The sequence below is a fragment of the Salvelinus fontinalis genome, chromosome 34 (genome assembly GCF_029448725.1).
Source record: "Salvelinus fontinalis isolate EN_2023a chromosome 34, ASM2944872v1, whole genome shotgun sequence".
NCBI classification, from domain to species: Eukaryota; Metazoa; Chordata; class Actinopteri; order Salmoniformes; family Salmonidae; genus Salvelinus; species Salvelinus fontinalis.
Genome location: NC_074698.1, coordinates 28,454,583 through 28,471,642, shown reverse-complemented (window position 1 = coordinate 28,471,642; position 17,060 = coordinate 28,454,583). Strand labels below are relative to the sequence as shown.

The window sequence follows — 17,060 nt, the reverse complement described above, 5'->3', positions numbered from 1 at the left end:
AGTTTAAATAAGTAGGGGGTGAGGGGTGTACAGTGTGTTGAATACAGTTTAAATAACTAGGGGGTGAGGGGTGTACAGTGTGTTGAATACAGTTTAAATAAGTAGGGGGTGAGGGGTGTACAGTGTGTTTAATACAGTTTAAATAAGTAGGGGGTGAGGGGTGTACAGTGTGTTGAATACAGTTTAAATAAGTAGGGGTAAGGGGTGTAGTATGTTGTATACAGTTTAAATAAGTAGGGGGTGAGGGGTGTACAGTGTGTTGAATACAGTCTAAATAAGTAGGGGGTGTACAGCGTGTTGAATACAGTTTAAATAAGTAGGGGGTGAGGGGTGTAGTATGTTGTATACAGTTTAAACAAGTAGGGGGTGAGGGGTGTAGTATGTTGTATACAGTTTAAACAAGTAGGGGGTGAGGGGTGTAGTATGTTCTATACAGTTTAAATAAGTAGGGGGTGAGGGGTGTACAGTGTGTTGAATACAGTTTAAATAAGTAGGGGGTGAGGGGTGTACAGTGTGTTGAATACAGTTTAAATAAGTAGGGGGTGAGGGGTGTACAGTGTGTTGAGTACAGATTAAATAAGTAGGGGTGAGGGGTGTACAGTGTGTTGAATACAGTTTAAATAGGTAGGGGGTGAGGGGTGTACAGTGTGTTGAATACAGTTTAAATAAGTAGGGGGTGAGGGGTGTACAGTGTGTTGAATACAGTTTAAATAAGTAGGGGGAGAGGGGTGTACAGTGTGTTGAATACAGTTTAAATATGTAGGGGGTGAAGGGTGTACAGTGTGTTGAATACCGTTTAAATAAGTAGGGGGTGAGGGGTGTACAGTGTGTTGAATACAGTCTAAATAAGTATGATGTGAGGGGTGTACAGTGTGTTGAATACAGTCTAAAGAAGTAGGGGGTGTACAGTGTGTTGAATACAGTTTAAATAAGTAGGGGGTGAGGGGTGTACAGTGTGTTGAATACAGTTTAAAGAAGTAGGGGGTGAGAGGTGAGGTGTTCAGTCTGTTGAATACAGTTTAAATAAGTAGGGGGTGAGGGGTGTACAGTGTGTTGAATACAGTTTAAATAAGTAGGGGGTGAGGGGTGTGCAGTGTGTTGAATACAGTTTAAATAAGTAGGGGGTGAGGGGTGTACAGTGTGTTGAATACAGTTTAAATAAGTAGGGGGTGTACAGTGTGTTGAATACAGTTTAAATAAGTAGGGGGTGAGGGGTGTACAGTGTGTTGAATACAGTTTAAATAAGTAGGGGGTGAGGGGTGTACAGTGTGTTGAATACAGTTTAAATAAGTAGGGGGTGAGGGGTGTACAGTGTGTTGAATACAGTTTAAATAAGTAGGGGGTGAGGGGTGTACAGTGTTTTGAATACAGTTTAAATAAGTAGGGGGTGAGGGGTGTACAGTGTGTTGAATACAGTTTAAATAAGTAGGGGGTGAGGGGTGTACAGTGTGTTGAATACAGTTTAAAGAAGTAGGGGGTGAGAGGTGAGGTGTTCAGTCTGTTGAATACAGTTTAAATAAGTAGGGGGTGAGGGGTGTACAGTGTGTTGAATACAGTTTAAACAAGTAGGGGGTGAGGGGTGTACAGTGTGTTGAATACAGTTTAAATAAGTAGGGGGTGAGGGGTGTACAGTGTGTTGAATACAGTTTAAAATATGTAGGGGGTGAAGGGTGTACAGTGTGTTGAATACAGTTTAAATAAGTAGGGGGTGAGGGGTGTACAGTGTGTTGAATACAGTTTAAACAAGTAGGGGGTGAGGGGTGTACAGTGTGTTGAATACAGTTTAAATAAGTAGGGGGTGAGGGGTGTACAGTGTGTTGAATACAGTTTAAATAAGTAGGGGGTGAGGGGTGTACAGTGTGTTGAATACAGTTTAAATAAGTAGGGGGTGTACAGTGTGTTGAATACAGTTTAAATAAGTAGGGGGTGTACAGTGTGTTGAATACAGTTTAAATAAGTAGGGGGTGAGGGGTGTACAGTGTGTTGAATACAGTTTAAATAACTAGGGGGTGAGGGGTGTACAGTGTGTTGAATACAGTTTAAATAAGTAGGGGGTGAGGGGTGTACAGTGTGTTTAATACAGTCTAAATAAGTAGGGGGTGTACAGCGTGTTGAATACAGTTTAAATAAGTAGGGGGTGAGGGGTGTAGTATGTTGTATACAGTTTAAACAAGTAGGGGGTGAGGGGTGTAGTATGTTGTATACAGTTTAAACAAGTAGGGGGTGAGGGGTGTAGTATGTTCTATACAGTTTAAATAAGTAGGGGGTGAGGGGTGTACAGTGTGTTGAATACAGTTTAAATAAGTAGGGGGTGAGGGGTGTACAGTGTGTTGAATACAGTTTAAATAAGTAGGGGGTGAGGGGTGTACAGTGTGTTGAGTACAGATTAAATAAGTAGGGGTGAGGGGTGTACAGTGTGTTGAATACAGTTTAAATAAGTAGGGGGTGAGGGGTGTACAGTGTGTTGAATACAGTTTAAATAAGTAGGGGGTGTACAGTGTGTTGAATACAGTTTAAATATGTAGGGGGTGAAGGGTGTACAGTGTGTTGAATACAGTTGAAATAAGTAGGGGTGAGGGGTGTACAGTGTGTTGAATACAGTTTAAATAAGTAGGGGGTGAGGGGTGTACAGTGTGTTGAATACAGTTTAAATAAGTAGGGGGTGTACAGTGTGTTGAATACAGTTTAAATAAGTAGGGGGTGAGGGGTGTACAGTGTGTTTAATACAGTTTAAATATGTAGGGGGTAGGGGTGTACAGTGTGTTGAATAAAGTTTAAAGAAGTAGGGAGTGAGGGGTGTACAGTGTGTTGAATACAGTTTAAAGAAGTAGGGGGTGAGGGGTGTACAGTGTGTTGAATACAGTTTAAATAAGTAGGGGGTGAGGGGTGTACAGTGTGTTGAATACAGTTTAAACAAGTAGGGGGTGAGGGGTGTACAGTGTGTTGAATACAGTCTAAATAAGTAGGATGTGAGGGGTGTACAGTGTGTTGAATACAGTCTAAAGAAGTAGGGGGTGAGGGGTGTACAGTGTGTTGAATACAGTTTAAATAAGTAGGGGTGAGGGGTGTACAGTGTGTTGAATACAGTTTAAATAAGTAGGGGGTGAGGGGTGTACAGTGTGTTGAATACAGTTTAAATAAGTAGGGGGTGAGGGGTGTACAGTGTGTTGAATACAGTTTAAATATGTAGGGGGTGAAGGGTGTACAGTGTGTTGAATACAGTTTAAATAAGTAGGGGGTGAGGGGTGTACAGTGTGTTGAATACAGTCTAAATAAGTATGATGTGAGGGGTGTACAGTGTGTTGAATACAGTCTAAAGAAGTAGGGGGTGTACAGTGTGTTGAATACAGTTTAAATAAGTAGGGGGTGAGGGGTGTGCAGTGTGTTGAATACAGTTTAAATAAGTAGGGGGTGAGGGGTGTACAGTGTGTTGAATACAGTTTAAATAAGTAGGGGGTGTACAGTGTGTTGAATACAGTTTAAATAAGTAGGGGGTGTACAGTGTGTTGAATACAGTTTAAATAAGTAGGGGGTGAGGGGTGTACAGTGTGTTGAATACAGTTTAAATAAGTAGGGGGTGAGGGGTGTACAGTGTGTTGAATACAGTTTAAATAAGTAGGGGGTGAGGGGTGTAGTATGTTGTATACAGTTTAAACAAGTAGGGGGTGAGGGGTGTAGTATGTTCTATACAGTTTAAATAAGTAGGGGGTGAGGGGTGTACAGTGTGTTGAATACAGTTTAAATAAGTAGGGGGTGAGGGGTGTACAGTGTGTTGAATACAGTTTAAATAAGTAGGGGGTGAGGGGTGTACAGTGTGTTGAGTACAGATTAAATAAGTAGGGGTGAGGGGTGTACAGTGTGTTGAATACAGTTTAAATAAGTAGGGGGTGAGGGGTGTACAGTGTGTTGAATACAGTTTAAATAAGTAGGGGGTGTACAGTGTGTTGAATACAGTTTAAATATGTAGGGGGTGAAGGGTGTACAGTGTGTTGAATACAGTTGAAATAAGTAGGGGTGAGGGGTGTACAGTGTGTTGAATACAGTTTAAATAAGTAGGGGGTGAGGGGTGTACAGTGTGTTGAATACAGTTTAAATAAGTAGGGGGTGTACAGTGTGTTGAATACAGTTTAAATAAGTAGGGGGTGAGGGGTGTACAGTGTGTTTAATACAGTTTAAATATGTAGGGGGTAGGGGTGTACAGTGTGTTGAATAAAGTTTAAAGAAGTAGGGAGTGAGGGGTGTACAGTGTGTTGAATACAGTTTAAAGAAGTAGGGGGTGAGGGGTGTACAGTGTGTTGAATACAGTTTAAACAAGTAGGGGGTGAGGGGTGTACAGTGTGTTGAATACAGTCTAAATAAGTAGGATGTGAGGGGTGTACAGTGTGTTGAATACAGTCTAAAGAAGTAGGGGGTGAGGGGTGTACAGTGTGTTGAATACAGTTTAAATAAGTAGGGGTGAGGGGTGTACAGTGTGTTGAATACAGTTTAAATAAGTAGGGGGTGAGGGGTGTACAGTGTGTTGAATACAGTTTAAATAAGTAGGGGGTGAGGGGTGTACAGTGTGTTGAATACAGTTTAAATATGTAGGGGGTGAAGGGTGTACAGTGTGTTGAATACCGTTTAAATAAGTAGGGGGTGAGGGGTGTACAGTGTGTTGAATACAGTCTAAACAAGTATGATGTGAGGGGTGTACAGTGTGTTGAATACAGTTTAAATAAGTAGGGGGTGAGGGGTGTGCAGTGTGTTGAATACAGTTTAAATAAGTAGGGGGTGAGGGGTGTACAGTGTGTTGAATACAGTTTAAATAAGTAGGGGGTGTACAGTGTGTTGAATACAGTTTAAATAAGTAGGGGGTGTACAGTGTGTTGAATACAGTTTAAATAAGTAGGGGGTGAGGGGTGTACAGTGTGTTGAATACAGTTTAAATAAGTAGGGGGTGAGGGGTGTACAGTGTGTTGAATACAGTTTAAATAAGTAGGGGGTGAGGGGTGTACAGTGTGTTGAATACAGTTTAAAGAAGTAGGGGGTGAGGGGTGTACAGTGTGTTGAATACAGTTTAAAGAAGTAGGGGGTGAGAGGTGAGGTGTTCAGTCTGTTGAATACAGTTTAAAGAAGTAGGGTGTGAGGGGTGTACAGTGTGTTGAATACAGTTTAAATAAGTAGGGGATGAGGGGTGTACAGTGTGTTGCATATAGTTTAAATATGTAGGGGGTGAAGGGTGTACAGTGTGTTGCATATAGTTTAAATATGTAGGGGGTGAAGGGTGTACAGTGTGTTGAATACAGTTTAAACAAGTAGGGGGTGAGGGGTGTACAGTGTGTTGAATACAGTTTAAATAAGTAGGGGGTGAGGGGTGTACAGTGTGTTGAATACAGTCTAAATAAGTAGGAGGTGAGGGGTGTACAGTGTGTTGAATACAGTTTAAATAAGTAGGGGGTGAGGGGTGTACAGTGTGTTGGATACAGTTTAAATAAGTAGGGGGTGAGGGGTGTACAGTGTGTTGAATACAGTTTAAATAAGTAGGGGGTGTACAGTGTGTTGAATACAGTTTAAATAAGTAGGGGGTGTACAGTGTGTTGAATACAGTTTAAACAAGTAGGGGTGAGGGGTGTAGTATGTTGTATACAGTTTAAATAAGTAGGGGGTGAGGGGTGTACAGTGTGTTGAATACAGTCTAAATAAGTAGGGGGTGTACAGCGTGTTGAATACAGTTTAAATAAGTAGGGGGTGAGGGGTGTAGTATGTTGTATACAGTTTAAACAAGTAGGGGGTGAGGGGTGTAGTATGTTCTATACAGTTTAAACAAGTAGGGGGTGAGGGGTGTAGTATGTTCTATACAGTTTAAATAAGTAGGGGGTGAGGGGTGTACAGTGTGTTGAATACAGTTTAAATAAGTAGGGGTGAGGGGTGTAGTATGTTGTATACAGTTTAAATAAGTAGGGGGTGAGGGGTGTACAGTGTGTTGAATACAGTCTAAATAAGTAGGGGGTGTACAGCGTGTTGAATACAGTTTAAATAAGTAGGGGGTGAGGGGTGTAGTATGTTGTATACAGTCTAAACAAGTAGGGGGTGAGGGGTGTAGTATGTTCTATACAGTTTAAATAAGTAGGGGGTGAGGGGTGTACAGTGTGTTGAATACAGTTTAAATAAGTAGGGGGTGAGGGGTGTACAGTGTGTTGAGTACAGTTTAAATAAGTAGGGGTGAGGGGTGTACAGTGTGTTGAATACAGTTTAAATAAGTAGGGGGTGTACAGTGTGTTGAATACAGTTTAAATATGTAGGGGGTGAAGGGTGTACAGTGTGTTGAATACAGTTGAAATAAGTAGGGGTGAGGGGTGTACAGTGTGTTGAATACAGTTTAAATAAGTAGGGGGTGAGGGGTGTACAGTGTGTTGAATACAGTTTAAATAAGTAGGGGGTGTACAGTGTGTTGAATACAGTTTAAATAAGTAGGGGGTGAGGGGTGTACAGTGTGTTTAATACAGTTTAAATATGTAGGGGGTGAGGGGTGTACAGTGTGTTGAATACAGTTTAAATAAGTAGGGGGTGAGGGGTGTACAGTGTGTTGAATACAGTTTAAACAAGTAGGGGGTGAGGGGTGTACAGTGTGTTGAATACAGTCTAAATAAGTAGGATGTGAGGGGTGTACAGTGTGTTGAATACAGTCTAAAGAAGTAGGGGGTGAGGGGTGTACAGTGTGTTGAATACAGTTTAAATAAGTAGGGGTGAGGGGTGTACAGTGTGTTGAATACAGTTTAAATAAGTAGGGGGTGAGGGGTGTACAGTGTGTTGAATACAGTTTAAATAAGTAGGGGGTGAGGGGTGTACAGTGTGTTAAATACAGTTTAAATATGTAGGGGGTGAAGGGTGTACAGTGTGTTGAATACCATTTAAATAAGTAGGGAGTGAGGGGTGTACAGTGTGTTGAATACAGTCTAAATAAGTATGATGTGAGGGGTGTACAGTGTGTTGAATACAGTCTAAAGAAGTAGGGGGTGTACAGTGTGTTGAATACAGTTTAAATAAGTAGGGGGTGAGGGGTGTACAGTGTGTTGAATACAGTCTAAATAAGTATGATGTGAGGGGTGTACAGTGTGTTGAATACAGTCTAAAGAAGTAGGGGGTGTACAGTGTGTTGAATACAGTTTAAATAAGTAGGGGGTGAGGGGTGTACAGTGTGTTGAATACAGTTTAAATATGTAGGGGGTGAAGGGTGTACAGTGTGTTGAATACCATTTAAATAAGTAGGGGGATGAGGGGTGTACAGTGTGTTGAATACAGTCTAAATAAGTATGATGTGAGGGGTGTACAGTGTGTTGAATACAGTCTAAAGAAGTAGGGGGTGTACAGTGTGTTGAATACAGTTTAAATAAGTAGGGGGTGAGGGGTGTACAGTGTGTTGAATACAGTTTAAATAAGTAGGGGGGGAGGGGTGTACAGTGTGTTGAATACAGTTTAAATAAGTAGGGGGTGAGGGGTGTACAGTGTGTTGAATACAGTTTAAATAAGTAGGGGGTGAGGGGTGTACAGTGTGTTGAATACAGTTTAAAGAAGTAGGGGGTGAGGGGTGTACAGTGTGTTGAATACAGTCTAAAGAAGTAGGGGGTGTACAGTGTGTTGAATACAGTTTAAATAAGTAGGGGGTGAGGGGTGTGCAGTGTGTTGAATACAGTTTAAATAAGTAGGGTGTGAGGGGTGTACAGTGTGTTGAATACAGTTTAAATAAGTAGGGGGTGAGGGGTGTACAGTGTGTTGAATACAGTTTAAATAAGTAGGGGGTGTACAGTGTGTTGAATACAGTTTAAATTAGTAGGGGGTGAGGGGTGTACAGTGTGTTGAATACAGTTTAAATAAGTAGGGGGTGAGGGGTGTACAGTGTGTTGAATACAGTTTAAATAAGTAGGGGGTGAGGGGTGTACAGTGTGTTGAATACAGTTTAAATAAGTAGGGGGTGAGGGGTGTACAGTGTGTTGAATACAGTTTAAATAAGTAGGGGGTGAGGGGTGTACAGTGTGTTGAATACAGTTTAAATAAGTAGGGGGTGAGGGGTGTACAGTGTGTTGAATACAGTTTAAATAAGTAGGGGGTGAGGGGTGTACAGTGTGTTGAATACAGTTTAAATAAGTAGGGGGTGAGGGGTGTACAGTGTGTTGAATACAGTTTAAATAAGTAGGGGGTGAGGGGAGTACAGTGTGTTGAATACAGTTTAAAGAAGTAGGGGTTGAGAGGTGAGGTGTTAAGTCTGTTGAATACAGTTTAAAGAAGTAGGGGGTGAGGGGTGTACAGTGTGTTGAATACAGTTTAAATAAGTAGGGGATGAGGGGTGTACAGTGTGTTGCATATAGTTTAAATATGTAGGGGGTGAAGGGTGTACAGTGTGTTGAATACAGTTTAAATAAGTAGGGGGTGAGGGGTGTACAGTGTGTTGAATACAGTTTAAACAAGTAGGGGGTGAGGGGTGTACAGTGTGTTGAATACAGTTTAAATAAGTAGGGGGTGAGGGGTGTACAGTGTGTTGAATACAGTTTAAATAAGTAGCGGGTGTACAGTGTGTTGAATACAGTTTAAATAAGTAGGGGGTGTACAGTGTGTTGAATACAGTTTAAATAAGTAGGGGGTGTACAGCGTGTTGAATACAGTTTAAATAAGTAGGGGGTGAGGGGTGTAGTATGTTGTATACAGTTTAAACAAGTAGGGGGTGAGGGGTGTAGTATGTTCTATACAGTTTAAATAAGTAGGGGGTGAGGGGTGTACAGTGTGTTGAATACAGTTTAAATAAGTAGGGGGTGAGGGGTGTACAGTGTGTTGAATACAGTCTAAATAAGTAGGGGGTGTACAGCGTGTTGAATACAGTTTAAATAAGTAGGGGGTGAGGGGTGTAGTATGTTGTATACAGTTTAAATAAGTAGGGGTGAGGGGTGTAGTATGTTGTATACAGTTTAAATAAGTAGCGGGTAGGGGTGTACAGTGTGTTGAATACAGTTTAAATAAGTAGGGGTGAGGGGTGTAGTATGTTGTATACAGTTTAAATAAGTAGGGGGTGAGGGGTGTACAGTGTGTTGAATACAGTCTAAATAAGTAGGGGGTGTACAGCGTGTTGAATACAGTTTAAATAAGTAGGGGGTGAGGGGTGTAGTATGTTGTATACAGTTTAAACAAGTAGGGGGTGAGGGGTGTAGTATGTTCTATACAGTTTAAATAAGTAGGGGGTGAGGGGTGTACAGTGTGTTGAATACAGTTTAAATAAGTAGGGGGTGAGGGGTGTACAGTGTGTTGAATACAGTTTAAATAAGTAGGGGATGAGGGGTGTACAGTGTGTTGCATATCGTTTAAATATGTAGGGGGTGAGGGGTGTACAGTGTGTTGAATACAGTTTAAATAAGTAGGGGGTGAGGGGTGTACAGTGTGTTGAATACAGTTTAAACAAGTAGGGGGTGAGGGGTGTACAGTGTGTTGAATACAGTTTAAACAAGTAGGGGGTGAGGGGTGTACAGTGTGTTGAATACAGTTTAAATAAGTAAGGGGTGAGGGGTGTTGAATACAGTTTAAATAAGTAGGGGGTGAGGGGTGTACAGTGTGTTGAATACAGTTTAAATAACTAGGGGGTGAGGGGTGTACAGTGTGTTGAATACAGTTTAAATAAGTAGGGGTGAGGGGTGTAGTATGTTGTATACAGTTTAAATAAGTAGGGGGTGAGGGGTGTACAGTGTGTTGAATACAGTCTAAATAAGTAGGGGGTGTACAGCGTGTTGAATACAGTTTAAATAAGTAGGGGGTGAGGGGTGTACAGTGTGTTGAATACAGTTTAAATAAGTAGGGGTGAGGGGTGTAGTATGTTGTATACAGTTTAAATAAGTAGGGGGTGAGGGGTGTACAGTGTGTTGAATACAGTCTAAATAAGTAGGGGGTGTACAGCGTGTTGAATACAGTTTAAATAAGTAGGGGGTGAGGGGTGTAGTATGTTGTATACAGTTTAAATAAGTAGGGGTGAGGGGTGTAGTATGTTGTATACAGTTTAAATAAGTAGCGGGTAGGGGTGTACAGTGTGTTGAATACAGTTTAAATAAGTAGGGGTGAGGGGTGTAGTATGTTGTATACAGTTTAAATAAGTAGGGGGTGAGGGGTGTACAGTGTGTTGAATACAGTCTAAATAAGTAGGGGGTGTACAGCGTGTTGAATACAGTTTAAATAAGTAGGGGGTGAGGGGTGTAGTATGTTGTATACAGTTTAAACAAGTAGGGGGTGAGGGGTGTAGTATGTTCTATACAGTTTAAATAAGTAGGGGGTGAGGGGTGTACAGTGTGTTGAATACAGTTTAAATAAGTAGGGGGTGAGGGGTGTACAGTGTGTTGAATACAGTTTAAATAAGTAGGGGGTGAGGGGTGTGCAGTGTGTTGAATATCGTTTAAATATGTAGGGGGTGAGGGGAGTACAGTGTGTTGAATACAGTTTAAATAAGTAGGGGGTGAGGGGTGTACAGTGTGTTGAATATAGTTTAAATAAGTAGGGGTGAGGGGTGTACAGTGTGTTGAATACCGTTTAAATAAGTAGGGGGTGAGGGGTGTACAGTGTGTTGAATACAGTTTAAATAAGTAGGGGGTGAGGGGTGTACAGTGTGTTGAATACAGTCAAAAGAAGTAGGGGGTGAGGGGTGTACAGTGTGTTGAATACAGTTTAAAGAAGTAGGGGGTGAGGGGTGTACAGTGTGTTGAATACAGTCAAAAGAAGTAGGGGGTGAGGGGTGTACAGTGTGTTGAATACAGTTTAAAGAAGTAGGGGGTAAAGGGGTGTACAGTGTGTTGAATACAGTTTAAATAAGTAGGGGGTAAAGGGGTGTACAGTGTGTTGAGTACAGTTTAAATAAGTAGGGGGTGAGGGGTGTACAGTGTGTTGAGTACAGTTGAAATAAGTAGGGGTGAGGGGTGTACAGTGTGTTGAGTACAGTTTAAATAAGTAGGGGTGAGGGGTGTACAGTGTGTTGAATACAGTTTAAATAAGTAGGGGGTGAGGGGTGTGCAGTTTGTTGAGTACAGTTTAAATAAGTAGGGGTGAGGGGTGTACAGTGTGTTGAATACAGTTTAAATAAGTAGGGGGTGAAGGGGTGTACAGTGTGTTGAGTACAGTTTAAATAAGTAGGGGGTGAAGGGGTGTACAGTGTGTTGAATACAGTTTAAATAAGTAGGGGGTGAGGGGTGTACAGTGTGTTGAATACAGTTTAAATAAGTAGGGGGTGAGGGGTGTACAGTGTGTTGAGTACAGTTTAAATACGTAGGGGGTGAAGGGGTGTACAGTGTGTTGAATACAGTTTAAATAAGTAGGGGGTGAAGGGGTGTACAGTGTGTTGAATACAGTTTAAATAAGTAGGGGGTGAAGGGGTGTACAGTGTGTTGAATACAGTTTAAATAAGTAGGGGGTGAGGGGTGTACAGTGTGTTGAATACAGTTTAAATAAGTAGGGGGTGAGGGGTGTACAGTGTGTTGAATACAGTTTAAATAAGTAGGGGGTGAGGGGTGTACAGTGTGTTGAGTACAGTTTAAATAAGTAGGGGTGAGGGGTGTACAGTGTGTTGAATACAGTTTAAATAAGTAGGGGGTGAGGGGTGTACAGTGTGTTGAATACAGTTTCAATAAGTAGGAAGTGAGGGGTGTACAGTGTGTTGAATACAGTTTAAATAAGTAGGGGGTGAGGGGTGTACAGTGTGTTGAATACAGTTTAAATAAGTAGGGGGTGAGGGGTGTACAGTGTGTTGAATACAGTCAAAAGAAGTAGGGGGTGAGGGGTGTACAGTGTGTTGAATACAGTCAAAAGAAGTAGGGGGTGAGGGGTGTACAGTGTGTTGAATACAGTCAAAAGAAGTAGGGGGTGAGGGGTGTACAGTGTGTTGAATACAGTTTAAAGAAGTAGGGGGTAAAGGGGTGTACAGTGTGTTGAATACAGTTTAAATAAGTAGGGGGTCAAGGGGTGTACAGTGTGTTGAATACAGTTTAAAGAAGTAGGGGGTGAGGGGTGTAAAGTGTGTTGAATATAGTTTAAATAAGTAGGGGGTAGGGGTGTACAGTGTGTTGAATACAGTTTAAATAAGTAGGGGGTGGTCAGTGTGTTGAATATAGTTTAAATAAGTAGGTGGTGAGGGGTGTACAGTGTGTTGAGTACAGTTTAAATAAGTAGGGGGTGAGGGGTGTACAGTGTGTTGAGTACAGTTTAAATAAGTAGGGGTGAGGGGTGTACAGTGTGTTGAGTACAGTTTAAATAAGTAGGGGTGAGGGGTGTACAGTGTGTTGAATACAGTTTAAATAAGTAGGGGGTGAGGGGTGTACAGTGTGTTGAGTACAGTTTAAATAAGTAGGGGTGAGGGGTGTACAGTGTGTTGAATACAGTTTAAATAAGTAGGGGGTGAAGGGGTGTACAGTGTGTTGAGTACAGTTTAAGTAAGTAGGGGGTGAAGGGGTGTACAGTGTGTTGAATACAGTTTAAATAAGTAGGGGGTGAGGGGTGTACAGTGTGTTGAATACAGTTTAAATAAGTAGGGGGTGAGGGGTGTACAGTGTGTTGAGTACAGTTTAAATAAGTAGGGGGTGAAGGGGTGTACAGTGTGTTGAATACAGTTTAAATAAGTAGGGGGTGAAGGGGTGTACAGTGTGTTGAATACAGTTTAAATAAGTAGGGGGTGAGGGGTGTACAGTGTGTTGAATACAGTTTAAATAAGTAGGGGGTGAGGGGTGTACAGTGTGTTGAATACAGTTTAAATAAGTAGGGGGTGAGGGGTGTACAGTTTGTTGAGTACAGTTTAAATAAGTAGGGGTGAGGGGTGTACAGTGTGTTGAATACAGTTTAAATAAGTAGGGGGTGAGGGGTGTACAGTGTGTTGAATACAGTTTAAATAAGTAGGGGGTGAGGGGTGTACAGTGTGTTGAATACAGTTTCAATAAGTAGGAAGTGAGGGGTGTACAGTGTGTTGAATACAGTTTAAATAAGTAGGGGTGAGGGGTGTACAGTGTGTTGAATACAGTTTAAATAAGTAGGGGTGAGGGGTGTACAGTGTGTTGAATACAGTTTCAATAAGTAGGAAGTGAGGGGTGTACAGTGTGTTGAATACAGTTTAAATAAGTAGGGGGTGAGGGGTGTACAGTGTGTTGAATACAGTTTAAATAAGTAGGGGGTGAGGGGTGTACAGTGTGTTGAATACAGTTTAAATAAGTAGGGGGTGAGGGGTGTACAGTGTGTTGAATACAGTTTAAATAAGTAGGGGGTGAGGGGTGTACAGTGTGTTGAATACAGTTTAAATAAGTAGGGGGTGAGGGGTGTACAGTGTGTTGAATACAGTTTAAATAAGTAGGGGGTGAGGGGTGTACAGTGTGTTGAATACAGTTTAAAGAAGTAGGGGGTGAGGGGTGTACAGTGTGTTGAATACAGTTTAAATAAGTAGGAGGTGAGGGGTGTACAGTGTGTTGAATACAGTTTAAATAAGTAGGAGGTGAGGGGTGTACAGTGTTGAATACCGTTTAAATAAGTAGGGGGTGAGGGGTGTACAGTGTGTTGAGTACAGTTTAAATAAGTAGGGGTGAGGGGTGTACAGTGTGTTGAGTACAGTTTAAATAAGTAGGGGGTGAGGGGTGTACAGTGTGTTGAATACAGTTTCAATAAGTAGGAAGTGAGGGGTGTACAGTGTGTTGAATACAGTTTAAATAAGTAGGGGGTGAGGGGTGTACAGTGTGTTTTATACAGTTTAAATAAGTAGGGGGTGAGGGGTGTACAGTGTGTTGAATACAGTTTAAATAAGTAGGGCGTGAGGTGTGTACAGTGTGTTGAATACAGTTTAAATAAGTAGGGGTGATTGGTGTACAGTGTGTTGAATACAGTTTAAATAAGTAGGGGGTGAGGGGTGTACAGTGTGTTGAATACAGTTTAAATAAGTAGGGGGTGAGGGGTGTACAGGTTCATAACAAACTGGCATTTGATCTAACCTGTTGGAACTAGATACTCCCATACTCTTTGGTCGTTACTTCCTCTGTCTAAAAGACTCAGTCTGATGTTCTCTGCACCCGACATGCAGTCTAAAAACACCTGAAATGTGGGGTGGAAGTTTGGGCTATAGTCATAGTCAAACTGCCCACTCTGAAACACAACATTAAAAAGATTATTAGCCAAATATAGACAGTAACAGAGAGCTAGAATTGAGGGGCCATATAGCACATGTTTTTTCCTGTGGGAACTTCATGGTGTCAGGCACATGCACATAGAAACCACACATCAAACCAGCAATAGCACATTACAAAGGAATAATTATATAGGAAAGTATGGTTGTATGTGATGGCCATGCTTACTTTTGGCTGTATGGTAGAATTTGCCACCCGCTCACAGCAGAGACCATATTTTCCTCTAGGAGTCAATGTGCAGTTGGAGCTGGTTTTAATGAAAGTACTCCCCTTCTGTTGATGTTCCACCTTCAAAGAATAAAGGTGCATTACTTCACGGTAAACTGAAACCTTCACACTAACAGAAATCAAGTAATGGCTACAGTGCCTTCAAAAAGTATTCATACCCTTTGATTTATTCCACATTTCATTGTGTTAAAGCTTGAATTACAAATTATTTTCCTTTTCTCACCCAACTACACACAATACCCGACAATGAAAAAGTAAAAACATGTTTTTAGAAATCTTTGCAAATGTATTGAAAATTAAATTAATATTTAATATTTAAATATTAAATTAAATATCAAATTTACATAAGTACATAAGTATTTACATAAGTATTAACATGTTAGAATCACCTTTGGCTGTGATTACAGCTCTGAGTCTTTCTGGGTAAGTTTCTAAGAGCTTTGCACACCTGGATTGTACAATATTTGCACATTATTATTTTAATATTTAACTAAGCAGGTCAGTTAAGAACAAATTCTTATTTACAATGACGGCCTACTGTCATGGAAATTGCAAGATTGTGTTATAATGCTTGTATTGCATTATAATGGTTGTTTTATTCTACAGAATAGAGTATTCTGTTAACTATTGTGTGTGTGTTCTACTGAGGATGGGCCTCTATGAGATAACACTGACAGAGGAGATTTACAATGTCTTTGGGTGTTAAAACCTAAAGAGCATTCCAGAGAACATGAGTTAATGTTTCTGCTATATACCATACCAGGGAGAGATGGTTCCAGTTTGGAGTCTTAACCTTGTGACACATTCTATGTATTTGTTGTTCGTCATGTAGGTTGAAAGGGGTGTAGCTTGGCTATAAAAGACCTTTGTACTTTTGTCTTGACACTCTCAACGGTTCATTAGAAATGGTGAATCGTTGAAAGTCATTGCTATTTTAAAAGTCATTGCTATTGCAAAGCTCTTATTATTGAATATTTAGTTTAAGTATAACTCTGACTTGTGTGATGAGTTTGTCTCTCCTCATTTGATATTAAAGAAATACACCACCACACTACCCTGACCAAACACGGACGACGCTGGGCCAATTGTGCGCCGCCCTATGGGACTCCCAACGTGATGCAGCCTGGATTCCAACCAGGTACTGCAGTGACGCCTTATTCTTAAATACATTATTCCATCTCTGTCAACATGGTTGTTGATTATTGCTAGACAGTCATTTTCAAGTCTTGCCATAGATTTAAGCTGATTTAAGTCAAATCTGTAACTAGGCAACTGAGGAACATTCAATGTTGTCTTGGTAAGCAACCAGTGTATATTTGGCTTTGTGTTTTAGATTATTGTCCTGCTGAAAAGTCCATTTGTCTCCCAGTGTCTGTTGGAAAGCAGACTGAACCTGGTTTTCCTGTAGGATTTTGCCTGTGCTTCGCTCTATTCCGTTTCTTCCTAGTTCTTGCCGATGACAATTAATTACAGATAATTATATGCGTGTGGGGTACAGAGATAATGTAGTCATTCAAAATCATGTTTAACACAGAGCGAGTTTATGCAACTTATTATGTGACTTGTTTAGCATATCTTTACTCCTGAACTTATTTAGGCTTACCATAACAAAGGGCTTGAATACTTACTGACTCAAGACATCTCAGCTTTTCGTTGATAATTCATTTGTAAAAACAATAACTAATAATAATACATCATTCTACTTTGACATTATGGGGTATTGTGTGTAGGCCAGTGACACTAAATCTACATTTAATACATTTTCCATTTAGGCTGTAACAACAGAAAGTATAAAAGGTGTGTGAGTACTTTCTGAAGGCCCTGCAGCTTGACTCTTTCAGTCTACAAAACAGCTCTTGCAGTGTGCAGAATGAATTCATTGATACTGTAAATATTACCTCACAAAGTGGCACATTATTGGGCAACAACATAACACTCAGTTTGCGCTTCTGGTGTCTGTTCCCTTGTGGTCGGAGGAACAGCAGCACCTGGCTTCGGACCGGGAGGAAGGAGAACACATCCCTGACGAGGCCAAAGAGGGAGAGGTGTGTGATGTTTACAATCACGTGTGTAGCAGTCGTCTTGAGTGACTGAACAATCTCCATGTTGCCATCAGTAACATGGGCCACGGACAAATTGTCATCCTTCTCTGCAGAATAAGAACAATGCTTTCATTGACTGTAAATAATGCTTTAATTGACTGTAAGTCTCATCCAAAGTATGTATTATTATTGAATGTATTATTCAGTGGTAGTGTCATGTCATACCCATTTTATTATTGTATTATTAGAAATGATGCATCACTTACCATCACACATACAGTGATGCATCACTTACCATCACACATACAGTGAGGCATCACTTACCATCACACATGCAGTGTGGGAGATGCAGTTGGCGGACAGACTGCTCAGGACAGTCAATGCTGAATAGGGGTCCTGCTGGTATCCTGGAGCCCAGGAGTCTGCTGTCCCATTGAGTCACCTTGTAAACCACATCTCCCTTCCCTTCCATCAGAAACACCAGTCCAGTGGAACTGCACTGGAAAAGACCTGCCTTGGGGCATTGGAGCCTGCGAATGCAGACGAAGGGCAGAGGTGACATATGTAAACTCATTTTATATATCAAAAGAGTCAAGCACTCCTGACTTAATAATGTCTTTGTAGATTCTGTGTG

General features: G+C 41.1%; 1 protein-coding gene across 1 annotated transcript in view; it reads right to left on the bottom strand.

The window, feature by feature from the left end:
* The window catches only part of LOC129832783 (nuclear GTPase SLIP-GC-like), a 49,734-nt gene that overhangs the window by 5,908 nt on the left and 26,766 nt on the right, over positions 1-17,060 (bottom strand). Inside the window, exons 19-22 of the mRNA XM_055896781.1 lie at positions 16,751-16,956; positions 16,283-16,533; positions 14,325-14,444; positions 13,965-14,115 (exon numbers count right to left, since the gene is read on the bottom strand). Of these exons, the coding sequence (XP_055752756.1) occupies positions 13,965-14,115; positions 14,325-14,444; positions 16,283-16,533; positions 16,751-16,956 (728 nt within the window). The remainder of the gene's footprint in view (positions 1-13,964; positions 14,116-14,324; positions 14,445-16,282; positions 16,534-16,750; positions 16,957-17,060) is intronic.